Below are 26796 nucleotides of genomic sequence, written 5' to 3'. Positions count from 1 at the left end.
TTCTCCAGCCAAAAACTTTTGGAGGCTGAGTACTTTAGTGAAAACATTGTAAGCATTCATAATAAGAGCCTAACATTTATTGAGTGCTTTTATAATGTGCAGGCTGCTTTGCACTTAATATGGATTCTCTCATTTAATCCTGCCAACAGCCCTGTGAGAAAACTTAACCCACAAAAAATGTAACTTATCCCAAGACATCCAGCTGTAAAATCATCAAGTGGGATTTAAACCACTTGAAGTCTCTGAATCCAGAACTCCGCCGCCTCTTGGGTTTCATGCAGCTTTACTAATGAAATTCCCTCCTGGTATTTGGCTGCCGGCGTAAAGATTTCACTGGGTTATCTCATTCTTTTGTTGCCAGGACCTGGATAAGGATAGAAGTATCTCCTGGACTAATCTACTTCTGCCCAGAGGAGGGCAGTTGGACAGTATGTCAATTCTCACCCAGGAAGTCTTCAATACACGTTTACTGAATGAATGAAGTCAGTTTGGAATTTGTTAAAAACAAATGACTCTTTTCTATTCACCTAGGAATAAGAAAAGAGGAATTGTCTCAATATCTTCTCTCATTAAGTGCTCCCACGGAAAACTGTGCATTCCATTTTGGTGACTCAGAAAGATGAAATCACAGAGAAAACTGGGGGTGGAGGGGGGTGCATGCAGGTGGAAGGTGGGGAGAACTATGAGAAACAGGGCATAGACCCACAGAGATGAGTCTAAGTCCTAAGTCTAACCTAAGTCCATAATGAGTCGTCAGAAAATCCAAGGGGAGGGAAGACACTAACATTTGAGGAGGTCAGTGATTCTCCCAAAACGTGTTTCAACACTCCATCCTCACTCTAAAATGTTCAGATCTCGGAGAAAGTGATGTTGCGAATCATCTGGGTGGCCTAGGATGCGCCTATAGCTCTGTCATGAAAGGTGAGCATGACACACAAGTGTCTGCGGGATGTAAGGCGCCAGGGGCTCCGCGGGAGGAGGGAGGGGACCGCGGGCCGCCCGGAGCGGTGCGGTGGGTGCGGTGCGGGGCGGCGCGGCGCGGCGCGGCTTCCAGGCGGGACGCAGAGAGGAAGCCCGCTGCAGTGGACCACGGCGGCCAGCAGATGGCGCGCTAGCGTGGGGGTCGCGGCGGACTCCCGCCCCCTCCGCACCCTCCAGCCCACCCGCCCGGCCACCCGGCCTCTTCCTCGCGGCGACTCCGGCTGCGAGGTCAAGGCTTGGGCTCCTGCCAAATGGACTCAGGCACCGGCCGGGGGCTCCGAGGGCGTTGACCCGGGTGGGGGAGGCCGCGGCGGGCGGCCATAGGCTGCGGCGCGGGGCGGGGGAGCGAGGCGGGGCCTGCCCGGCCCCGGGACCCCGAGGGCGTCCGAGGGGCCGCGAGCGCGCCGCCGCCCGCCCCGGCCGCCTGGGACCCGGCGCTCCGAGCCGTCCTCCTCGGGGCTGTGCGGTGTTTCCGCGGCCGCCGCAGGTGCTCGGCCGTCAGACATGAACTACGCGCGGTTCGTCACCGCCGCCAGCGCAGCTAGACAGCCGTCCGCCATCCGCGTCGTCAGTGAGTGCGGGGACGCCGGGCTCGCGGGGCCTCCGGGCGGGGAGGGGGGCGGGGAGGGCCTCCCCGGGGCGGGGGCTCTCGGGGACCCTCCGGGGACTTGCCCTGCCCCGGGGCCGGGGGCTCTCGGGGACCCTCCCGGGACTTGCCCTCCCCCGGGGCGGGGTCTCTCTGGGGCCCTCCCGGGACTTGCCCCCCCCGGGGCGGGGGTCTCCCTGGGGCCCTCCCGGCACTTGCCCCCCCCCGGGGCCGGGGTCTCCCTGGGGCCCTCCCGGCACTTGCCCCCCCCGGGGCCGGGGTCTCTCGGGGACCCTCCCGGGACTTGCCCTCCCCCGGGGCCGGGGTCTCCCTGGGGCCCTCCCGGCACTTGCCCCCCCCGGGGCCGGGGTCTCTCGGGGACCCTCCCGGCACTTGCCCCCCCACGGGGCGGGGGTCTCCCTGGGGCCCTCCCGGCACTTGCCCCCCCCGGGGCCGGGGGCTCTCGGGGACCCTCCCGGGACTTGCCCTCCCCCGGGGCGGGGTCTCTCTGGGGCCCTCCCGGGACTTGCCCCCCCCGGGGCGGGGGTCTCTCTGGGGCCCTCCCGGCACTTGCCCCCCCCGGGGCCGGGGTCTCCCTGGGGCCCTCCCGGCACTTGCCCCCCCACGGGGCGGGGGTCTCCCTGGGGCCCTCCGGGGACTTGCCCTCCCCCGGGGCCGGGGTCTCTCGGGGACCCTCCCGGGACTTGCCCCCCCCGGGGCGGGGGTCTCCCTGGGGCCCTCCCGGCACTTCCCCCCGGTGCGGGGGTCTCCCTGGGGCCCTCCCGGCACTTCCCCCCCCGGGGCGGGGGTCTCCCTGGGGCCCTCCCGGCACTTGCCCCCCCCCGGGGCGGGGTTCTCCCTGGGGCCCTCCGGGACTTGCCCTCCCCCGGGGCCGGGGTCCCTCGGGGACCCTCCCGGGACTTGCCCCCCCACGGGGCGGGGGTCTCCCTGGGGCCCTCCCGGCACTTGCCCCCCCACGGGGCGGGGGTCTCCCTGGGGCCCTCCCGGCACTTGCCCCCCCCCGGGGCGGGGGTCTCCCTGGGGCCCTCCCGGGACTTGCCCCCCCCCCGGGGCGGGGGTCTCTCTGGGGCCCTCCGGGGACGGGGCCCGCGGGCGGCGCTGAGCTCCCTTCACTCCTTCGCTGTGAGCCCGGCTCTGCGCGCGGACCTCAAACAGGGCAGACTCGGGCTGGAGAGGAAGGCGAGGACTTGGGGTCCGTGCTCCAGTGCAGCAGGAGCAGCAGTAGAGAGACACGGGCTGCTGCGGACACGTCCTGGGGAGAGAGGCTGTGCTGCCAGAAGGGCTCTTCCCTGCAGGATGAGCAGATGTTAGGCACAGGGTGCAAATGTGTGCGCAGTGGGGAGGGCCTGGTAACTTGGAAAGAAAGGAGTGAGCCCTGCAGCCCGAGAGGCAGGTAGGTGCCAAATGGAGGAGGGTTTTCTGTGATTGCGACCCTCTGCTTTACCTTTGGGATCGCTCTACCTTCTCCATTCTTCAATTCCTCCACCAGGGAGGTAGGGTCAGAAAAAGCAATTTTATGTGCTTTAGACCAGCATTCTATCACTAGAAATTGTTCAACTTTACAGTTTTTTGTTGACCATAATGCAATATATTGAGCTATCTCTGTTTATGAAAGTCTTCAATGAAAGTGTTTTCTTCTCTTCTGTATTTATTGTAGCTGAGATATTGAGCAGGATGCCGAAATCATTAATCTCCTTGGCTGCTGGAATGCCAAACCCCAACACCTTCCCCTTTAAGACTGCTGTTATCACCATAGAAAATGGAAAGCCCATCCAATTTGATGAAGAGATGATGAAGAGAGCACTTCAGTATTCTCAAAGTGCTGGGTAGTTATCAACGGATAACATAATTTTGTTGGGTTTTTTTTTTTTTTTTTGCAATATTCTAAGGCCCATTGATAATGTAATAAGTAGGTATTCCACAAGTAGGAAGATTTGAGGAAGAGTCTTTAAAGAATAATTAAGACCAATGGGTTTATTAAATGCTTAACACTCCCCAGTGACTGCACCTTAATGGGTGGGGAGACTCAGAGAAGGCTTCTACAAGGAAGCTTGGAGCTGAGACTGAAAAGAAAAAAATGAGGTAGCTAGGGGAAGAAGTAGGTTAGGAGGAAGGAGGAAAAGCAAAATGCAGGAAGCAGCAATTTTAATTCTGCGGAGTAATTTTGTAATATGTTCCCTTAATAGTTGCAGACAACTATGCAAATACTTTGTCCCTCCATTTAGATGTCCTGGATTTTTTTTTTAAGATTTTATTTATTCATTTGAGAGAGGGAGAGAGCATGTACATGGGCATGAGTGAGGGGAGAGGCAAAGGAAGGGGGAGAAGCAGGATCGCCACTGAGCAGGAGCAGGACATGGGGCTCCATCACAGGACCCTGAGATCATGACCTGCGCCAAAGACAGACACTTAACCAGCTGAGCCACCCACACATCCCCAGATGTCTTTCATTTCTTAAAAGCAAGCTGAAATACTTTATGACTTTGGTTAGCTGGTCTTCAGCCAATGATAAAGGGTAATTTATGGAGTGTCTACACATTATACCTTATTAAAGTTTTCTTTGTTCTGTGACCAAAAAGTGTATTGAAATGTAGCACGTTATGTATATAAATGATATATATGTAGGTTTTTCTTTCCATGATACAAAGAACTTGAGACTGGATTTCTAGGTAGCCTATGGAAATTTTCCTAGGAGAACAATCAATTGTGCAGTGAGTGCTCTAGTGTAAGGAAAAGAGAATAGACTTTAGAATAAGAAAGATGTAGATTCATATCTCAGTTCATAATCTGAACTGATTGACTTCATGTGAATTTCTTAATCTCTAAGTCTGTTGCTTTGTCTTTTGAATAAGGATATTAATATTGGCAAAAAGCATTTGAGGATTTTTTTTTTGAGGATTTTTTAGATTGAATGAATAAAGTGACTGGCCTAAAGCTACCATTTAATTCTTGTCTACTATTATTATTATGATTTTTAAAACAATAAATTTGAAAATACATTTTATGCTTTAGAATCCCAGAGCTGTTATCCTGGATAAAACAGTTACAAGTAAAATTGCATAATCCTCCCACCATCAATTACCCAACCAACCAAGGACAAATGGACATATGCATAACATCTGGCAGCCAAGATGGTCTTTGCAAGGTAAGACTGAAAGGACAGGGAACCCCACGTTAAAAATCCAGTATGTTGGTCAATATAGTCATCTCTCCCCTGACCACAAGAGGATCGTGTTTCATGAGTTACTGGTAGCCTATCTTGTCTTTACCTAGAATTTTAAACAGGGAACTTAAAGACATTCACCAACCTGATTTTTCTTAAATGTAGATCATGTGGTTAATGTCCCAGAGCTATGAGTCATTAAAACAAGATTCCTATTAAGGAAGTACTCAACTCCTACCAGAAGCTTAATGAGCACTGCTTAATTTCATCTGGCTCAGAGATTACATTTTGATTTATATAGTTACGAAATTTCGGGATTTTTAAAAAATTCTTTAGAGGGTATATCCTGAAACTCCTGAGATGAAACATTATTCCTTTGTATGCTTGCTTATGTAATCATCTCTGCTTGCCACTGCTTCCATCGGTCTCCTTCTTGGACATGCTTCGTAGATCTAGGTATGTCTGCTTCTGACCTCTCTGGGTTAGTTCTCCTGTTGTCTCCCTCTTACTCTCTGTGTGTCTCTTTCTCTCTGTTACTCCATCCACCTCTTTCCTGGGTTCCAGAGAGTCCACAGACAGACATAACCACCACTGGGGGTTCTCACAAGAGACTGCACCAGTGGTTCTCAGTTTCATCTGTTTCTTTTTTCCTTTCTTTTTCACAAATAGTCCTATAAAGATTCTCTATATCCAGACTTCCCATCTAGACTAAAAAGGACTCTCATTTATCTTAAGCCAAAGTAGTTTTGTTTTTCTTTTTATGAAAATGTGAAAGCTGCAGTCCAGTTAGCTTTAATGAATTTTAAATTATCATTACAGAATAAGGTTTTGAAATAAGAATATAATTTTTCCTCCCTCTTTCTGTGTTTAATTGGAGAAAAAAATGGGGATTAGCTACTGTTTGAGTAAAGAGAAACATCTGTGATTCCATAGATTAATATGAAAAAAGTTCTTTTTCAATTAAATTCTGTCTTAAGAAGGTATACTATGAACTTTTTTCCAGAACAGTGCTCAAGACAGTTTCTTCTTTATCTGTCACAATATCAATCATAACAAAGGAAGATGGCATAGATGGCCAAATACACCAATAATGCACTTATAGACATGCTTATTACAGAGGCTTTCATGGGAATCTGATTTACTCTTCCTTCCACTTTGTTCTCCAAGATAGATATTATGTTAAGCACCTGTGTCTCTGTCTACCTCTATTAAACAATGCTACCAGATAACAACCAGCCCCTCTTTTCATCTAGGATATTTGACATTTTCATGTCCCTTAATTGACATGGGAAATGTCTGTGATTAGGTTTTCATTTAATTTATTGACAGTGAACATGCCACCCAAGTAATTTGTTTGGTCCTAGGATGTCCTGTAAAGCCTGGATCACTTAGAAACTTTCCAGAGCAGCGTAGTATTTGTTATAAAATGCCAAAAACTCATAAGGAAAAGATGAAGGGAACATCCTAACCCAAATCAGGAAACAAAAGTCAGAACATCTGCTTCAGAGGAGCCTGGGTGGCTCAGCGGTTTAGCGCCGCCTTCAGCCCAGGGTGTGATCCTGGGGTCCTAGGATCAAGTCCCACATCGGGCTCCCTGCATGGAGCCTGCTTCTCCCTCTGCCTGTGTCTCTGCCTCTCTCTCTCTCTCTCTCTCTCTCTCTCTCTCTCTGTGACTGTCATAAATAAATAAAAATTTAAAAAAAAGAACATCTTCTTCATTTGATAATGGCCATACTGTTTGTCATGAGATAAAGGTTGTTAAAGTGATAGGAAGGGGGGCCTTAGACTGAGGATCGTGACACACCACAAGGAAAGAAAGGATGATTCCATGAATTATGTAAGATGTCATCATAATAGATCCATTTGATTTAGGCTAGAAGCATCTATTGCCTAGATCATGTTGTCTGCAGAATCTCCTCTAAGATTTGTCAAGCCTGTCTTACCTAACCTCTAAATATTCTTTAACATTGTTAACCTTCCCAACCTTTCTAAAACACTCTTCACTGGTTCTCTCAACACCTCATTGACCCAATTGGCCTGCCTTTGCAGTGTCCTCGTCTACACATCCATCATTTATCAGAGTTCCTCAAGGCTTAGTCCTCAAAACTCTTCTCCCCTTAGCCCATATACTTTCCCGGGATACTTCCACTCACACCCATGTGCTCGATCATATGCTAGTAACTTCCAAGCTTCTTCCAAATCCATGTGTCCCATCTGTCCACCTGGCACCATGACAGGATGTTTCAAAGGCATCTCAAAGCAAAACACACTCATCACCTTGTCCATCGGAGAGACAACTTTGTGGTTCTGTTTTTCAGTGAACAGCATCACTCCCTCCATCTGTCTAGTTCCATGGCCAGAAATCTAAGAGTCATTCTTCATGCCTCCTCTTCCTCATTCCCCTATAATCCATAATTGTGTTCTGTTGGTTTGGATTTCCTAAGTGCCTCTCAGTTCTCCTCTCCAAATCCATCATCACTGTCTGTCATGCTATACACATATCTCTTCCCAGAACTGCAGCAAAAACATTCCAGGTGACCCCCAAATTTCCCAGACTTTCCACATATATTCTCACTCATATTTTATTTCATATTGAAGCCAGAATGATCTTTCCAGCATGCATATCTGATAATGTGACTCCCCCTTCCCAGCCTCTACCTAAAATTCTTAACTGTCCTCATGTGGCTTGAATACCTGCATGGTATTTCTCTGCCTATTTCTGTCTAATCTCACTCCACCCTCCTCTTTACATTCCTTTTCAGGACACAGAATTCTTCCAGTTTCTAAAACTGTACCTATTGTCATTGCCTATTCCAACTCATAACTTCTCAATGAAGGCTTCCCTGAAGGCCCAAGTCCTCCTCCAATGAGCCCTTATAACATTGTGCATCTATACTTAAGCACTTACCATTCTATTTTAAGTATACATTTATTTGAGTGATTATTTGATTAGCATCTAGCTTTTCCATTGGACTAGTAGCTCCATGAAGATAAGAACCATGTTGCTATGTTCGTCATTTTGTCTCCATACCATGCATAGGCTTGGCTTATAGTAAATAAATATTTAATAAATTTTCAAAGAAATAAATGAATTTTAGGAGCCAAACCAATTATCTTACCCTAGAACAGAACTTGGGAAACTACAGCTAGAGAGCCAATTCCAGCCCTCACCTGACTTTGTAAATAGAGTTTTATAGGAACCCAGCCACACACACTGATTTATATATTGTTTTTGGCTGTTTCTCACTATACAGGCAGAGATAAATAGTTGCAATGGAGATATTATGGCCTACAAAATATGTACCACCTGGCACTTTACAGAAAATTTGCCAACTCCTACTCTTGAATCCTAGTGAGCTCAAACTAACAAGGGATTCGAAGAATGGAAATAATATCCAAACTAATCTGTGCTTCTTTTGTTAGGTGTTTGAAATGATCATTAATCCTGGAGATAATGTCCTGCTAAATGAACCTATTTATTCAGGAACACTTCAAGCTGTGAGTACACATTTTTATAAAAGGGCCTCCTCTTTCTTATAATTAATAATAAGAAAACATTACACCTTTAGAATTATCTGTCCACTGCAAGATAAAATTGTATCTTCCATCTGTAAGCAGGAAAATCTTGTGGCATAAGCAAAATATGTTAAATGTACCCTCTGCTTTATACATGTCCTTTTACAAAATCTATGTTTATAGGTGCTGAAATGAAGCTGCACAAAATCACGTCCAGCTTTCTTAACATTTCACTTGAAATGCAACTTCGTTTACAAAAACTTATTTTTCATAAGTATCTTTTATTACCATATGTCTAAGTACAGTCATGTTATATGTCAATTTAATATAACTGTAAACCAATATGGTATAATTAGGGCTTTCCACTCCAGTATTAATAGGACTATAATATCCAGAATCAGGAAAGTGATCATCTGGCTCTGCTGTGTACTAGTCAGAACACATCACTGAGCTATAGGTTTGTTTGGGGCACAATACTTTAGGATTGCCATGGACTGATATGTGCATGTTCTTAGGTTAATAGAGCTGGCACCAAAGGGTGGAAACTATGGGGAAACTATTTCAACTCCGTATAAGAACTTCCTAGCCATGAGCCTTACCTAACTCCTGACTCCCTAAGAAGGTAAAACACTGCCCATCACTGCAGATACTCAAAGTTGCTCAGTAGTCATTAACACAAGTGTTAGAAAAGTAATTCTAGTTTAAAATAGGGGAATGAATGAGATGAACTTTATGCTCTGTTGACTCTAACTTCACAGATTCTTTTTTCAAGTTTAATATTATCTTAAAAATTAATATATAAAGCAATAAGTCTTCAAGGCATGTTTCCTCAAAACTAAGTAGAAATAAAATTGATACCATTAAAAATGCTTTTCCTGTGAACAATATGAAAAGGAAATTAAGAAAACAATTCCATTTATAATAAAAGCCAAAAGAACAAAATCTCTGAAACCTAAGAAAGGAGGTAAAAGAGTTGTACATCAAAAACTACAAAAGGCTGCTGAAAGAAATTAAAGAAGACCCAAATAGATGGAAAAACATCACCTAATCATCAATTGGAAGACTTACTATTGTTTAAATGTCAATACTACCAAAGCAGGATGCCTGGGTGGCTCAGCGGTTGAGCGCCTCCCTTCAGCCCAGGACATGATCCTGGAGTCCCGGGGTCGAGTCCCACATTGGGCTCCCTGCATATGGAGCCTGCTTCTCTCTCTGCTCTCTGCCTATGTCTCTGTGTCTCTCATGAATAAATAAATAAAATCTAAAAAAAAAAAAAATACTACCAAAGCAAACTACATATTCAATACAATCCCTAACAAATTCCAGTAACTTTTTTTGCAGAAATAGAAAACCCAGTTATCAAATTTATATGGGATTGGAAGGAATCCAAATAGCCAAAACAATCTTGAAAAAGAAGAACAAAGTTTGAAGACTCCTATTTCCTAATTTCCAAACCAACTTCAAAGCTATAGTAATCAAAATACTGTGGCACTGGTATAGGGATAGACCTATAGACCAGTGGAATAGAATTCAGGTCCAGAAATAAATCCACGCATCTGTGGTCATTTTATTTCAACAAGGGTACCAAAATCATTCAATAGAGAAAGAAAAATCTCTTCAACATAAGGCGCTAGGACAACTGGATTTCCATATGCAAAAGAAAGAAACTGGATCCTTGAGCCACATAAAAATTTGACTCAAAAGGATCAAAGACCTAAATGTAAGAGCTAAAACTACAAAATCTTAGAAGAAAACATAAAAGCAAATCCTTATGACCTTGGCAATAAATTCTTAGATATGACACCAAAAACACAGGCAAAAAGAACAAAAAATAGATAAATTGTACTTCATCAAAGATTAAAAACTTGTGTGCATTGAAAAACGTTATGAAGAAACTGAAAAGACAGTCCACAGAATGGGAGAAAATATTTGTAAATCACATATCTGATATGGACTTAATATCCAGAACATATAAGGACCTGCTATAACTCAATGACAACAACAACAAAACCTAATTTAAAAATGGACAAAGGACTTGAATAGACATTTTTACAAAGAAGAAATACAAGTAGCGAATAAGCACATGAAAAGATGCTCAACATCATCATTAATCATTAGAGAAACACAAATCAAAACCACAGTGAGATACTACCTTATACCTACTAGGACAGCTATTTTTTTCATGTAAAGTAACAAGTGTTATTTTACAACAAGCCAACAAGTTTGAATATGAGGAGAAATTGGAACCCTTGTACATTGCTGGTGGAAATGTAAAATGGTACAGCCGCTGAGGAAAAGTTTGTCAGTTTCTCAAAATATTGAACATAGCATTACCATGTGACTCATTAATTCAACTCCAAGTCTGTACCCCAAAAACTGAAAACTGGAGCTCAAACAGATAATTGTACACAAATGTTTATTGAAAGCATTATTCATAATAACCAAAAGGTGGAAGCAATTCAAGTGTCCATCAACAGGTGAGTGGATATAAAATGTGGCACATACATATGCTGGAATATTGTTCAGCTATAAAAAGGAACAATGTTTTAACACACACTACAACATGGATAAACTTTGAAAACTATGGCCAACTGAAAGAAGCCAGACACAAAAGGACAGATATTGTATAACTACACTTACTTGTTTCTTAAATCTCAAACAGGCAAATTCAGAACCAAAGAATAAGAGGTTACTAGGGCCTGGGTGGGGGATGGGTGGAGGGATGGAAAGTTAATGCTGAATGGGTAAAGATTTTCTGTTTGGGGTGATAAAAAATTTTGGAAATCAATAGTGATGATTGATTCACACATTGTGAATGTGATTAATGCCATGAGCTGTATACTTAAAAATGGCAAAATTTTGGGGGCGCCTCGGAGGCTTAGTCAATTAAGCATCTGCTTTTGGCTCAGGTCATGATCCCAGGATCCTGGGATCAAGCCCCAAGGCAGGCTCTCTGCTCAGTGGGGGAGTCTGCTTCTCCTTTCCCTCTGCTCCTCCCCCTTGTGCTCTCTCACTCCCTCTCAAATAAATAAAATCTTTTTTAAAAAGGCAACATTTTTGTTATATATCTATTTACCACAATAAAAAACTAAAGTAAAATCATTCCTTTTTCTTAATGGTTGGTTACTAATTAGTAATTATTTTACTAAACTCCTTGTATGCCTATGAATATAAAACCACTGTCAGTGTAAACAGCATCATACACACACACGTAAATGTTTTCACATACCCAGACAGAAACTCTGTGCCAGGCTATAAGGAAATTTGCTAGTAAGGATTATGTGTTTTTTGTGGCCCAGTATTAATTTGTTTATTCATGGTGGATGTACTTTTTTAGCCTAAGAACTCTTAAATTCCTAAGAACTCTTAAATTTGTCATAAATTTGTCTGGATTATTCCCACTTAGTTCATGATTCCACATTTGCTAAAAGAGTGTTTATCCTTTGAAAAATTTTTCGGCTGAGAGCCTCACTCAATTATTGTTATTTCTGAAGTTCTAATTTTTTTCTTTAAGTTCATCCAAGAATAAGATTCCACAAGATTTTTATAAACTTACGTATGTCAAAAATAAAAATAAAAATAAACTTACGTATGTCCATAAACAAGGCCACTACTTGTGATTTCAGGCTTAGCCTTTGGTAAATATGAAATACTTCCATCCTCCTGGGTAAGCTTCTGCCCCTTTTCCCCTCAATGCCCTTCACCCCCTGCTTCCCTGACCACAGTCCTAAGACCACCCTGAACTTCTCATAATGTGGAGTTAATGCAGGGGGGGCCCAGACTCTGCTCTTGTTAGAAACTGTTTCTAATGTGCCCATGCTATACCACTTGTTAAATATTTTGAATGTCACCTCTGCTTGTAACTATTTTAGGTATTAGCATAACAGATTCTTTCTATGTTTAACTTTGTCAAAAAAAAAGCATTAATTAATAAATATCTACTTTGTAAACCAGTTCTAATTATAATTCCAAAGATGATTCAGAAGACGTTAGGAGATGCTGTGTAACAAATCTCAGTGGCTTGTGGCTAGGAAAGTTTCTTTCTCTCACATTCTGCATATCTACCAAAAGGCAGCTGCTGCTCTGTTCAATGTCATCTCAATCCCAAGCCCCCAGCTGATAGAAGCAGCCTCTGTCTGGAACATTGCCAGTCAATAGTCAAGGGAAAAGGAAAATAGAGAACCACAAGCTGGATTTTAAAGCTTCTGCTTGGAAGAAACACACATCACTTCTGCTCACAGTTTATTAGCCAAAGCAAGACATATGGCCAATCCTGACATATAAGAGAAAGGAAGTATACTCCTTCCTCTGGGAACCAACAGGGGATATTTTTGAACAATAATGGAATCTACCAAAGGATAACAATAAAATGAGAACATACAACCTCAACCTCTTAAGTATAGAGACGAGTGCAGGTTTATTTATATGTTTAAGGGGTATAAATGGTAACATTCTTGGTTAGTATAAGAAGAGCCAATGACACATTTTGTAATCCTGTATGAATCTTGGGCTTTTCTTTTTATTTGTGCTCAACAGCTGAAGCCCCTGGGCTGCAACATTATTAATGTTCCCAGTGATGAATTCGGCATTATTCCAGACTCCCTCAAAGAAGTCCTTTCCAAATGGAAACCAGAAGACTCCAAGGATCCCAAGAAAAACACCCCCAAATTTCTTTACACTGTCCCAAATGGCAACAACCCTACAGGAAACTCATTAACAAGTAACCGCAAGAAGGCAATCTATGAGGTATTTTAAAAGAATGTGTTATGCGGCTATGTTCTTGTTTATTTTTGACTTTTGAGAAGAGTACTGTGCAAGCTCCCTTTCTTATTTCTTTTTATTACAAGGAAGGTAATTTTTAATAAAAGGAATTTATTAATAATTTTTAACAAAAAGAATTCATCTATGCCCAAGGTCCTAATAAATTGAAACACAAGTACTCCATCCTTTGTTAACTATGAGATTTTTCTTTTCCTTTAATTGATATTTTCATTAAAAATAAATAGCATTTTTGACCTAATGTTAAATTTTATGCAGTTATTTAATCAAACGGGGTTTGATTCATTATTTTACATTTATATTTTCAACTTATCTCTTTTCCTTCCTACTCCTTAACATTTCAGGTTACAAAGAAATTTTTCAATATAAGAGACATGCTCCTTTTCTCAATTCTCTTTTAGGTACCTGACTATGATGCCTAAACTTTTCACTATAAACAATTTTTTAAAATATCAAACACATATCTAGCTATACAAGAGTCTTTGAAAAATAAGAGAAGTGTACCTTTTGTAAAGTCTCTTTTATGTACCAACTGTGCTGCCTAGACTTTTGCTACAAATAGCTTCTTAAAAAATAAGTACCAAAGCCATATTAAATGTAGAGAATGTGCAGTAGAATCATAAAGATATCAGTTTCTTTCACTCATGTATGTATATATGTACACACACACACACACACACACAATTTGTGTCAAAATATTGTCTTATTTTTCACATACTCCAGAGTTCTGTCCTGAGTTCTCTTATTTACATCCTACAACTAGAGTCTCATCCAGTTCTATGGCTATAAATTCCCTTCTAAATAATAGAAATGCCTTTCCCCTGAACTCTAGACTTCTGTATCCAACTTCTCCATTCAACTTCTCCTTCCAACATCCACCATGAATGTCTGATGGGCATTTCCAACCTACAATGGCCAAATAGAACTCTTGATTTAGTCCAGTCACACCCAACCTCCAACCCTCCATCTCTGTAAATAGTCCATGAACAGTCACCCTTTATTCCTCTCTTTCTCTGTCTCTTCCTCACACCCCCGACAGCCAGTCCATCCTATGGATTCCACTGCCAAATGGATTCAAATCCACCTCTTTCTCTATTTCTCTCCTCTGCCCTTCCCACCACCCATCTTCCCAGCCACCACCTTCCTTTACTGGTCTACTAGGATAGCTTCCTCGATGGACCCCTGCTACATTCCACTCTCAATCTCCAACCAGTCATTCTTCACACAGTAGCCAGTCATGTCCTTCAGCCCCTAAAATCTAAATGTGAAGCCAGTCTCATGGTCCTCCTGGTGCAGTCCTCTAGTGGCTTCCCTTTGCAATTAGAATCTAAATTCCTTCATCTGCCTCACAAAGCTATGTGACCTGCTAGTCTGTTCCCAAGCCTTATTGTCTCTTCTCTTCCTTCTTGCTGCAACCTATTTTGTCATTCTGAGCTCTTGTGTTATCTTGTCAGGAAGGGCTCCCCAATGAAATAACTACCCTGTCCTCCTCTCTGTCTCTCAGATATCACCCCTTATCACCCTGCCTAGCCCCTAAAACCTCTTGTTTAATATTTCTTGTCTTCATTATCCATTAGCTTATATATAGTGTCTTTCCCAGAACTTAGAATGTAAGTTCCATGCGAATAAGAGCCTTCAGTGAATGCCTTGCTCATCTCTTTATCCTCATTGTCTAGGACAAGAGGCACTTAGTAGCTTCTTGAGTGAATGAATGAATGAATGAATGAATACAAAGAATTATGATTCCAAGTGATTTTCAGCTTAGTTCTTAAAAATTAAATATCCTACTTCAACCATTTTAGCTTGCAAGAAAATATGATTTCCTCATCATAGAAGATGATCCTTACTATTTTCTCCAGTTTAGCAAGGTAAGTGATGATGTGAACTTATTTCACAATTAAAGGATACATTGTATGTTATTACACTGACTTGACTTTAGCCTGGCTGCTGAGTTGGAGCTAATCTGCCTTTACATTGAAGTTAAGTAAAATTGTTAGTAATTTGCTACCACTTCAATCTTTAGTCTTTCAGTTTTATCATGGAACTAATACTTCTCATGTCTGGTATTACTGCTCTTTCCAGAAATGACTTACCTTTAAAATAGTAGCTGGCTCACTATACTATGCATTTGGGTGAACAGAGTCTGTCAGGGCTAATGGTCTTCTCAAACTCCAAATCCTAGTTCATAGCTTATTAAACATCATATGAAGTAGGCTTTATTTTGGGTATCAGCTATACTCTCTTGGCAGTGGCTGACTGGAATGATATCTGAGAAGAATTTGAAAGCTAGGCCTGAACTTAAAGAGAAAGAGGGTCGTGCTCAGTTAGTGATGTCCATTACAGAGAAGGCATTACTGGCAGCATGCCACATATTTACCATTCCTGTCTTTGAAGACCTGGATCTTACCAGCAGAATAATGTATTTTTAGGATCTTTTTCACTATGTATGCATGCCACTTTTCATGATCATGGTCTCCTAATAGCAGTAAGAACCAGGCACTGAGAATCTGTGCCTGGTTCTCAAAACTAAACACTGTCTTTATTCACCTCCCAGGGCTGCAGAGAACATATGCTTGGGTTCAATGCTCCCTTTAAATCTACTGAAAAGAAACAAAAACTCTGGACTTTTCTATATGGTTTGCTGAATATCACATCTACCTACCTATTCCCTACCCTCAACATGACCTGGCCTCTTTTCTTGTGTGCATATACTTTTATTTTTATTTTTATTTTTATTTCTTTTTCTTTTTCTTTTTTTTTTTTTTTTTGCATATACTTTTCAAGTAAATATTGAAGTCAATATTGCAGTATGACTACCTTTCTCATCTTGTTTTATCTTTCTAGCTCTTCTAAGGATCAGCATTCTCTCTCTAAACAATCCAGAATACTGCTGGCCCTCTTCATTTTGATCTAATCCAAATGAGTTTTTCTTGAATCCTTCCTCTAAATCTGTTAATCCTGAATCTCAACCTTTGAGTGTAGGAGGGCCTATTTGAGGTTTCTCTAAATTCATAGTAATAGCATCTTAAGCAAATGAGTAAACTTCTGTGTGTTTTTGACAGAAAAACTGTGAAGATAGGCAGGTGCTCATAAAAGAACATGCAACTCGGTTTCTTATTCCATTTTAAGACTAAGGTAACAGAAAAGATGGTTGTGTTGCTGCTATCAGAATTTATGTCCTCTCCATTTCCTACACAAAATAATTTTTCAGTCACTCACAGTGTTCTCAAAACAACAATATGTATTTTTTTTCCATTTCAAGCCCTGGGGACCAACATTTCTTTCGATGGATGTCGATGGGCGAGTCATCAGAGCGGACTCCTTTTCAAAAGTCCTCTCCTCTGGGTAAGGCCTTGTATCTTACCTTAGGGCCAGATCTAAAAAAGATAGTTTGTACCTGGGTATTTTTTAGTCCAAATAATTCTCATTTAAGACACTTACATTCTTACTTACCTTAAAACATCAGTTTGATTATTAATATTAATATATGCCTTTTCTTTCTTTATCCATCTCCAGTAATCAAAGATATTTGGGCATTAATCTAAAGTTGTAGTGGGCCTGGTCAGGTTTTGGGTTTTATATATGAAAGAACACATTTTGAAATACTTGGTCAGACTTGCATTCTATTTTAAACATAAGCTTAAATTTAAATCTGAATTTTAAATAATAAGTAGCTAATTTTATTAGAATATTTTAATTGTCTAGGCCCATCTGTCCCCAGGTCACACCTGTCTTACTAATGAAATCAATAAAGTGACATGTATTAATTGTTAACATAGTATTGGTATTGTGCCTTTGCTCTTTTGTAGGTTGCGAATAGGGTTTATAACGGGTCCAAAACCGTTGATAGAGAGAGTCGTTTTACACACACAAGTTTCAACTCTGCACCCTAGCACTTTCACACAGGTAAAGACAATGTCAGAAATAAGAGGTATTTGGGGTTTCTTTTTAAGATATCAAAATAAAAAGTATGAGATGTTAGCGAGAAAGACTGAGTGAAGGTGGCAAGAAGGGAAATCACTGATACTGAATCTCTAGTACCAATATGGGCTGAAGTAAAAGATCAGATACCTCAGATGTTTACTCTAAAAGGCAAATGAGAATTAAATTAACCTGGTGTTACTTTGCAGCATAGACCAAATTCCTTGAGAGGGAGGGTATCTTATTCATCCTGTGTCCCTAGCATCTATCCCAGGAACTCCATAAAAACTTTGTTGAACTGAAGAAAATGGAAGTGAGCTTGGCGAAGTAATATAACTTTAGCTTCATTGTCCTGGAATCTCTAATGAGCATGAGGATTCAACCCTGTTTAGTGACTCCTTGTTTGACTTCATTGCACATGTGCTAAAGACACTAGTTGTTATGTATTTTAGCTAATAAACAATAAAGTAAAATTAATTTTAGAGAATGTATAAAACTCCTCACAAACTTTGAGAAATTATTGGATCCATCCCTAATGCAATCTTAAGAATCAGATCCTAAGGGTAGAATTGCTACCTAAGAATTCAAAATCAATAGAAAAAGAAGACTAAGGCTAGGACACTTGATATTGTACATTCCATAAAGTACAAATGTCCCCATGTTTTATCAAGTTGGGGATTTTTTTCCCGTATTTTTTGTGTCCTATCAACAAAACTTCGCTATCCATTTATAACATTTAGAACTTCTATTTTATATAGAAAAATCACTGAAAATATTACATACTACATATCTTTTTTTTACATTTAAAGAAGCAATATAGTATGCTAACTAATGGCATGGGTCTGCAGCTAGACAGTCTAACTTAAATCCAGGCTCTGTCTGTGACTAACCGTATGACCTTGGGAATGTTCATTTAAATCTTGTGCCTTGGTTTCTTCAGTAAAAAATAAATAGTAGTCTAATATTAATATACTAATGTATTATAAAGGTTTCTGGCACAAAGCAAGTACTATATAAACATTTGTTATTTTATTGTCATTGTTAATAATTAACATTTGTTATAAATCACTGTGTAAAGCTTGGTTCAGCTTGTGGTGGTTTACAGGTAATCAAGAATGATTTGCTTTTTATGTTTGGCAGAAAAAACCCACACATTTTAAGAGGGTGAACCATGACATTTGTTATTGTCTTTTCTCTCTTAGCTTCTGGTGTCACAGCTTCTACACCAATGGGGAGAAGAGGGTTTCCTGGCTCATGTAGACAGGTATTGCATGCTAGTTTCCATATTTTACTAGAAATAGACTTCCCTTTATTAATTTTCAATAGATTTATTCCAAAATAAAGGAAAAAATGCAGTGGTAAAAAGTTTGCCACCAGACAGGTCAAATAAACATGCTCTATTCCCTTTTCAATCATTCAACATTTTAATCAAGATAGAAAGCAGATTCTTAGGGTACCTGGGTGGCTCAGTCAGTTAAGCATCTGCCTTTGGCTCATGTCATGATCCTAGGATCCTGGAATGGAGCCCTTCATCAGGCTCTGCTGAGTGGGGGAGTCAGCTTCCTCTCACTCTTGCTCTGTTGTGTCTCTCTCTCTCTCTCTCTCTCTCTCTCTCTCTCTCTCTTTCTCTCTTTCTCAAATAAATACATAAAATCTTAAAAAAAAAAGAAAACAGTTTCTTACAGACTGGACTCCAGAGCCTTCTGGTTTCTTCAATCAATGAACTAATAAACACATGCTTTTCATTGTTTTCATCTTCTAGGGTTACTGATTTCTATAGGAACCAGAAGGATGCATTACTGGCAGCTGCAAACAAATGGTTAAGTGGTGAGTGGAACATACATCCTATCCTGTGATAGTCACTAGCACTTTTATGAATGGGGGATAAACAGTGCATAGTGTTAATAATATTGCAAGAAAAGGAACAAGAGTCCAGGAGTATTCTTGTCAAGAAATGTTACCCTATAAGTAATGTCAGAAGTAACAGTCTGCAAACCATGGCACTGTTCTATCTCTATTTTGCCTGTCTGCTGCAAATAATCTGTGGTTTAAAGGGTGGGGTGGGGGAAGACCTTTTAGTCTAAAAATCAACTAGCAATAACTTAAGCTAAATGATGCCTATACTTAAAAGGTTTTAGAGTTACTTCAGAATTTCCCCCAAACAGCAGAGGAATTGTCAAATGGTATGCTCCGTTTTTAATTAGACTACATAAAAACAAAGTAATACTATCTAAGTCAGTACTATCTCATTACAAATTATTTGCCTTCTAATCATTAACATCATTTATCTAATAATGCCTATTGCTAATTTGCAGGATTATTTAATTTTCTGTTAATGAATTACATGATTTTAATCATATCATTAAAAAAAGTTTTTGGTGTAAATAATAGTAAACAAAAACTAATTCCTTATTTCTGTCATAATTTGTTCCCTATAAATTCTTGGTAAATATAGAATTACCAGTTTATTTTTATTTATTTTTTTTTCGAATTACCAGTTTAATAAGAGTACTATTCTTCCATTTTGTACAGCAGAGATAAAGAAAAGTTTCTTTTTTTTTTTTTTTTAGAAACTGTTTTCTTTTTTTTTTTTTTAATTTATTTATTTATGATAGTCATAGAGAGAGAGAGAGGTAGAGACACAGGCAGAGGGAGAAGCAGGCTCCATGCAGGGAGCCCGATGTGGGATTCGATCCCGGGTCTCCAGGATCGCGCCCTGGGCCAAAGGCAGGCGCCAAACCGCTGCGACACCCAGGGATCCCTAAAGAAAAGTTTCTGAACAAAAGCAAGTACTAAAAGATAATTAAAATGAAAATAATTGTCTTTCCTTCTTGGCTTCTCTATCCTAATACTCAATGAAACAAAAAGGCTACAAATACATCTGAAATTCTCAAATTTTAAGTACTTCTTTTCATAATCAATCACATTATAAAAACTAATCCATCAGACTTCCAAACTAATACATAAATGACAGAATTTATTGAAGCACTGGAAGAATCTAGAAGGAGTCGAAGAATCTTCTGTAGTTGAAAGAGCCAGAGTTGGCTTTGGTCTGGTTCTAACTAAGAGAAATAGATACAGGCCTTAGATTCCTTGCACTACCCAAGACTGACTGAAATTGGAAATATAAACATGAGTCTCCCTCCCTCCCTTCACTCCCCTCTCATTTTTAAATAAACTCAGAACATCAATTTTCAGGGCTCATAGAATTCTGTGTTTTAAAAATGCTGTCCCTGAAAGGATGTTTTTGGACATTCTAGTTGACAGTTACTGAGATTATGTCATTAATCGGTATATTTGCTGTCATCAGAAACGGCTTTAGCAGATATTTATTCTCTTCTTTGGTTTGTAGGTTTGGCAGAATGGCATGTCCCGGCTGCTGGAATGTTTTTATGGGTTAAAATTAAGGGTATTTATGATGTAAAACAAATGATTGAAGAAAAAGCCATTGAGAAAGAGGTAAAAGACATGGATGGTACTGGAGGGTATTATGCTGAGTGAAATAAGTCAGTCGGAGAAGGACAAACATTATATGGTCTCATTCATTAGGGGAATATAAAAAATAGTGAAAGGGAATAAAGCGGAAAGGAGAAAAAATGAGTGGGAAATATCAGAAAGGGAGACAGAACATGAGAGACTCTTAACTCTGGGAAACGAACTAGTGGTGGTGGAAAGGGAGGTGGGCAGGGGGTGGGGGTGACTGGGTGATGGGCACTGAGGGAGGCACTTGATGGGATGAGCACTGGGTGTTATTCTATATGTTGGCAAATTGAACACCAATAAAAAATAAATTTATAAAAAAAAGAGAGGTAAAAGGGTAGAGTTATACTTTTTCTTTAAAGTGATTTTTCTTTTTTTTTTTTTAAACATTTTATTCATTTATTCATGAGAGACACAGAGAGAGGCAGAGATACCTGCAGAGGGAGACGTAGGCTCCCTGCAGGGAACCTGATGCAGAACTTGATCCCAGGATCTTGGGATCACAACCTGAGCTGAAGGCAGATGCTCAACCTCTGAGCCACCCAGGTTCCCCTAACATGATTTTTCACTTAAAAATGAAGAGTTGTTCATCATTGCCCTCCACCCTAACCCATAATAGTTTAATATCAGATGTCATCTCATATTTCTATATCTTACATTTCCAATTATGTTACCTCATTTTTAAAATCATAATAGTTTTTTGAGTTACATAGTAATTCTTCTGGTCTACATTAATAGAAATAGAGTCATTCATCTCAGCTACTGGTTAGTTTAGTGACTAAGAGCAGATGGTTTTTTTTCTCCCTGATTAAGAAAGTAAAGCATGCTAGCAAACTTGGTAAATTCATAACAGTATAATGGAAGGTTTTTAAATAGCTCATCATTTCATCACCCCGATTTTGTGACCATTTGTGGTATATTTGCTTTTTTTAAAAAAAAGATTTTATTTATTTATTCATGAGAGACACAGAGAGAGACACAGGCAGAGGGAGAAGCAGGCTCCATGCCGGGAGCCAAATGTGGGACTCAATCCCGGGACTCCAGGATCACGCCCTAGGCCAAAGGCAGGCACTAAACCACTGAGCCACCCAGGGATCCCCCCTGTGGCATATTTTCTTGAAGAGCTTGTCTATATGTTGTATTTTGTCTGTGCAGTTATTTTTCATGGTTAAAATTACACAGAAAAGTTTGTATCCTGCTTTCACTTAAAATTGGCTGTAAGTATTTCTTTTAGGATTTTCTTTTTCTCCTTTCATACTTAAATCTACTTAGTTATCATTCAAGGGCATTGATTAAGATGGGAAATCTAAATATTTTTTCTGTGTAGGTGTATAGCTGTCCAATTTACCTAGTGGAGTATCCTTTCTCCATGAATTAATTCTTTTGTCACATTTGCCAGTCTTTTATAAACACTGAAATCTGGTTCTAGGGTCACTTTGTTTTGAAGCAGTAAGTATGAGGGAACAGATTGTGTTGATGCTGGCACAGGACCATGCTAGAGCACAAGAAATGAGATTGTGTGGATGCTATAAAACTGATGTCTGGAGGTCAGACCTGGAGGCCGTCATGTGTCCTCTCTAACCACCTTACTTGAGGGCAGGAATCATGCTTTATTCATTGTTCTAATCCTACCAATTCTACATTGTAGGTACTTAGTAAATACTTATGTCAAAAAAAAATACATTTTAGTATAGTAAGTCAATTTTACATTTTCTTTGCTTTTCTGTCAATGCCATTATCATCAGGATCATTTGATAAGTGGTTACTTGTATGGATCTCTGAGGTAGGTACTAAGGATATAGACTTTTAGACTTTCTTGTATTTTTTTGGTGTACTCAATCTAGCCCATGTATCCTCTTGCATGTAACCTTAACTTTTTCTAAATAATCTCCACTTTACAACTACAACCTTAGCCCAATTCTGGTCATCTTATAAAGAGGTTATCACTACCCTTCCTTCTCTCACAGCTCCTTGCTTGTAGTGCACCCCCAATATTTTCTACTATATTGGGAGAAGTGATAGTTTTCATTTTATTGTGCATCAGGACAGAAACCCATCTTCTGCTTTGAAATCTCTTCCCCCAGAATGCCCCAAGTCATTTCACTCCCAACTCACCTTCTTTTAGTGGACAGTGCCCAGATTTATACCACATAACAAGAATGAATACTTTTGAATATCATGATCACACTAAATTATAATCTCAAAGACCTAACACAACCAAAGTTTATTTCTGACTCACATAAAACTTCCAAAGATGTGATCTGCAGGCAAATCTGCTCCAACCAGTGGATCAGAGACTCTCGTTCCTTCCTTCTTGTTGCTATTTGGTCTTCAATGCATGGATGCCACAATGGCTACAAAATGGGAAAAGCTGATGATGGGTCACACTTGGGGAGATTTTTATGGGCAAGGCCTAGAAGTTGCATGCATCACTTCACATCCATTGGCTAGGATTTGGTCATATTGCCACACATAACAAGAAAAAAGCTGGAAAACAGAAAATATTCATACACCCAAGAAACAGAGGAAATGGGGTTCACAATCAGTGAGTCATCTGCCATAGTGCTCACATCAAGAATAGCAGTTGTTCCCACTACTCTGTCTTGACATACTTACATAACATTTTTATTCATTCACGTTATGTATCAAATTTACCTCCTTTTAGTTCTTCAACTAGACCAATTTTCTTCCCCTCTCAAGGCCTTTTACACTATCTTCTCCCTAAAATACTCTTCACCCACTTTTGGCTCGGTCAACACCTACTTATTATCCAAGTCCCAGCTTAAAGCCACTTCCAAATATGATAACTTAAAAATGGTCTCTCATTGTTTGACTTTATATTACTTTCCTAGTTGGCTAACCATTTATTCATGTTTATTACCCTCTCTATTTCTTTTATAAGCTGTCCTTTGCCCATCAAAGCTAGAATATTAGTGTTTTTCTTCTCAGTTTCTGTATATTATTTATATGAAGAAGATGAAGCACTTCCATATTTACTATAAACAGTAATTTTTTCCAGATTCTGTGCTTTTATTTTAGGACATAGAGACATTTTACATAAAATTATTTTTCTCATGATTTTTTAAGTTGTTTTTAAATGTAAAAAGTCTTTTCCCAGTCTGAGATTGGATATACCTACATTTTCTTCTAGTTTTTATTTAATGCTTATTCACTTATTTTCGATAAACTTTCTTAGGTATTAATGCTTCCTGGAAATGTTTTTTACATCGATAACTCAGCTCCTAGTCCTTACTTCAGAGCATCCTTCTCTTCAGCTTCTCCAGAACAGATGGATATGGTGAGTACAATATTCTCTTTAGAGTAACACTAGGTACCAATTCTTTTTTGGGGTGCATGTGTTCATTTTGTGAGTTATAACATTATTTAATGTCCTCTTAATTTTCTGAAAAATAAGTATCAAGTGAGAAGTCATGAATTACTATTAAAGACATATTTTAATGATAGCAAATAGACAAATGCATGAGACCAAGTTGGAGTTAAATTTTATTGTCTTCATGAACTGTTTTCAGACTTGCTGAACAGTATGGGAAGATTACTGACATATAAGAAAACTTCTTTCCTTCCTTCCTGGAATTAATATGAGCTAAATTCAGTACAAATTCATGAAAGCCATTAATCTCTTTCTCTGAAGAAAAATATATCAGCAAGGGTCAAATGCAATAATATTCTTAAATTAATTATAGTCTGGGTTTAGCCAAAATAACAAGAAGCAAAGAAACAAGTTCCTAAGGACTGCATGTCTGGGACTCCAAATAGAAGAATCATAAATTGAACAACACCATTAACCTCGAGAAGAGTCTATACTTGCCCTTGCAGATGGACTGGTTCTTGATGTTCTTTATTTACTTGCTTTCTCATCTCATTAAATATGCTTTTCATAAGTTATCTCTACTTTTACATATGAGGAGAGCTAGACAATTGAAACATACAGAATGCATATGCAGGTGAATGATTATATGAGAAAATAATTAGTGTTGTGGGAAAAATGGAAAATAATGATCTTAAAGGCTTTAAGAACAAATAAAGTCCTGGGAATCTGATATGCTTATAGCTACATATATTAGTGGACATTGATGGCATCCTCCTCAGATTAAAATGATGTTAAATTTGACTTTTCATTGCCTTATCTTAACCTAAGATGAATACTCTGTTTGAATTTTTTAAATTATCGCAAACTTTTCCTAAGTAGCATCCTAATTTCATTCATTTTTATCTCTTTTCTATTTCAGGCCTTCCAGAGATTAGCCCAACTTGTTAAAGAATCTTTATGAAGAAATCAAACTATGAAAAAATCAAACTCTTTCATGAATTTTTCAGATAAATTATTTTTATGTTTTAGCAAGAAGAAATGATTATTGGCATTAGACTTACAGATTGGATTTCAACAATCATGTCATATCTGTAGTAATTGTGCCCTTAAATTCATCAGATTGACAAAATATAATCCACTTATACCTTTTGATAAATTTTCACTCTGCAAAAATTATTTTTATCCTGGATTTTATTATAAATAACTCTAATTGCTTTCTGATTTCCCATAAACTTTCCTTGAGGAGACAGAACATAAAGACTCCTAACTCTGGGAAACGAACTAGGGGTGGTGGAAGGGGAGGAGGGTGGGGGGTGGGGGTGAATGGGTGATGGGCACTGTGGGGGACACTTGACGGGATGAGCACTGGGTGTTATTCTGTATGTTGGTAAATTGAACACCAATAAAAATTAATTTATTAAAAAAAAAACTTTCCTTGAAACTAACATTTTACAATAAATTATTTTGAAAATGTAAGAAAATAAATTCAGAATGGTATATAATGTGAACTTTTTCTATTTTTAGGAAAATTTAATGAAATCTTACTGGAAAATTTGTTAGAATTTGACCATTATAAATGATTATCAGTAAGAGTACCACAAACATTATGTTGTGCCATAGAATCCTTTTAAAATAAAATTCTGAAATTAAGCATACCTAAAGGCATTAGGCCTATTAATTCTAAATAAGGAAGAGAGATAAGAGACTTAGAAGAATTTGCTACACTGTATTTTCATAATACTACACAATTTACAAAAACACATTCTTATCCATTACTTAAATCTACTACACCCCTTTGAGGTACTTAGGCAATACTCTTTAATGACTTTCTCACTTTTTAACATATTTTTCTCATCTGATTATTAATGTATGCTTATTTAAAATTTTTCAAACAATACAGTCAGTATAAGCGATAAAGTAAAAGCTACCTCATTATCTCATCCCCAGTGATAACTGCTGTCAGCATTTATCATCCATCCTTTTAGATGTTTTTCTATGCATGTGCATGTTATATGTAAAAGAGTAGGATCTCATTATGACCATGTATCATAAATACCTTATATTTGCTTTCTAGTGGTCTGTAACAAATTACTACAGTATTTCAAGATCCAGTAATTATAAAGTTATAAGTTCCTTTAAGAAATTAGGAAGTCGGGATCCCTGGGTGGTGCAGCGTTTTGGCGCCTGCCTTTGGCCCAGGGAGCGATCCTGGAGACCCGGGATCGAATCCCACATCGGGCTCCCGGTGCATGGAGCCTGCTTCTGCCTCTGCCTATGTCTCTGCCTCTCTCTCTTTCTCTCTCTGTGACTATCACAAATAAATTTAAAAAAAAAAAAGAAATTAGGAAGTCACTTTCACTTATGACATCCTTTACATGTATAGGCATACCTCAGAGATATTGTGGGTTCGGTTCCAGACCACTCCAAAAAAGCAAATATTGTCATAAAGTGAGTCAAACAAATTTTTTTTTGTTTCCCAGTGCATATACAAGTTATGTTTACATGATACCATAGTCTATTAAGTATGCAATAGCTTTATGTCTAAAAAACAATGAACATGCCTTAATTTAAAAATACTTTATTTTACAACTGATGAATTACTGAACTCTACATCTGAAACTAAGGAGGCACTATATGTAGGCTAATTGAATTTAAATTTTAAAAAATACTTTATTTCTAAAAATGCTAACCACCATCAGAGCTTTCAGCAAGTAGTAATCACTAATCACAGATCCTAACAATTATAATAAAAGTTTAAAATATTACGAGATATAGCAAAATGTGAGTGACCAAATGCTGTTGGAAAAATGGTGCTGATAGACTTGCTTGATGCAGGGTTGCCACAAGCCTTCAATGTGTAAAAATGCACTATCTGCAAAGCACAATAAAATGTATGCCTGTATAAGCATACCCACCATAGTTACAAACGAGATGTCACATCTTCCAGCAGCTAAATTTATTGAGCAAAATTCTCACCTCAAAGCTCACCTCAGCTGGCCCAAGCCCAAGTCCTTATGT

The 26796-nt window shown here is 39.5% G+C and overlaps 1 protein-coding gene across 3 annotated transcripts; it reads left to right on the top strand.

Moving 5' to 3' along the window:
- The first annotated feature begins 1191 nt into the window (after window positions 1-1191).
- Window positions 1192-25068, top strand: AADAT (aminoadipate aminotransferase). Of its 3 annotated transcripts, XM_055334553.1 has the most exons (14): window positions 1194-1552; window positions 2744-2981; window positions 3246-3414; window positions 4601-4733; window positions 8175-8249; window positions 12804-13013; window positions 14849-14914; window positions 16309-16391; window positions 16856-16952; window positions 18170-18231; window positions 18730-18794; window positions 20320-20426; window positions 23644-23745; window positions 24698-25068. In XM_055334553.1, exons 3-14 carry the CDS (start codon window positions 3263-3265, stop codon window positions 24737-24739), a joined length of 1194 nt encoding a protein of 397 aa, XP_055190528.1. In that variant the 5' UTR covers window positions 1194-1552; window positions 2744-2981; window positions 3246-3262; the 3' UTR covers window positions 24740-25068. The 3 variants fall into 3 exon arrangements, with proteins under 3 accessions (XP_055190527.1, XP_055190528.1, XP_055190525.1); XM_055334550.1 differs by lacking the exon at window positions 2744-2981 and having other exon boundaries at window positions 1195-1552; XM_055334552.1 differs by lacking the exons at window positions 2744-2981; window positions 14849-14914 and having other exon boundaries at window positions 1192-1552.
- The last annotated feature ends 1728 nt before the right edge of the window (window positions 25069-26796 follow it).

Source organism: Nyctereutes procyonoides, unplaced genomic scaffold, assembly GCF_905146905.1.
Source record: "Nyctereutes procyonoides isolate TBG_1078 unplaced genomic scaffold, NYPRO_anot_genome, whole genome shotgun sequence".
In the NCBI taxonomy this organism is placed as follows: Eukaryota; Metazoa; Chordata; class Mammalia; order Carnivora; family Canidae; genus Nyctereutes; species Nyctereutes procyonoides.
Note: the sequence above shows the minus strand (reverse complement) of the source record. Positions and strands in the feature narration are given on the sequence as shown.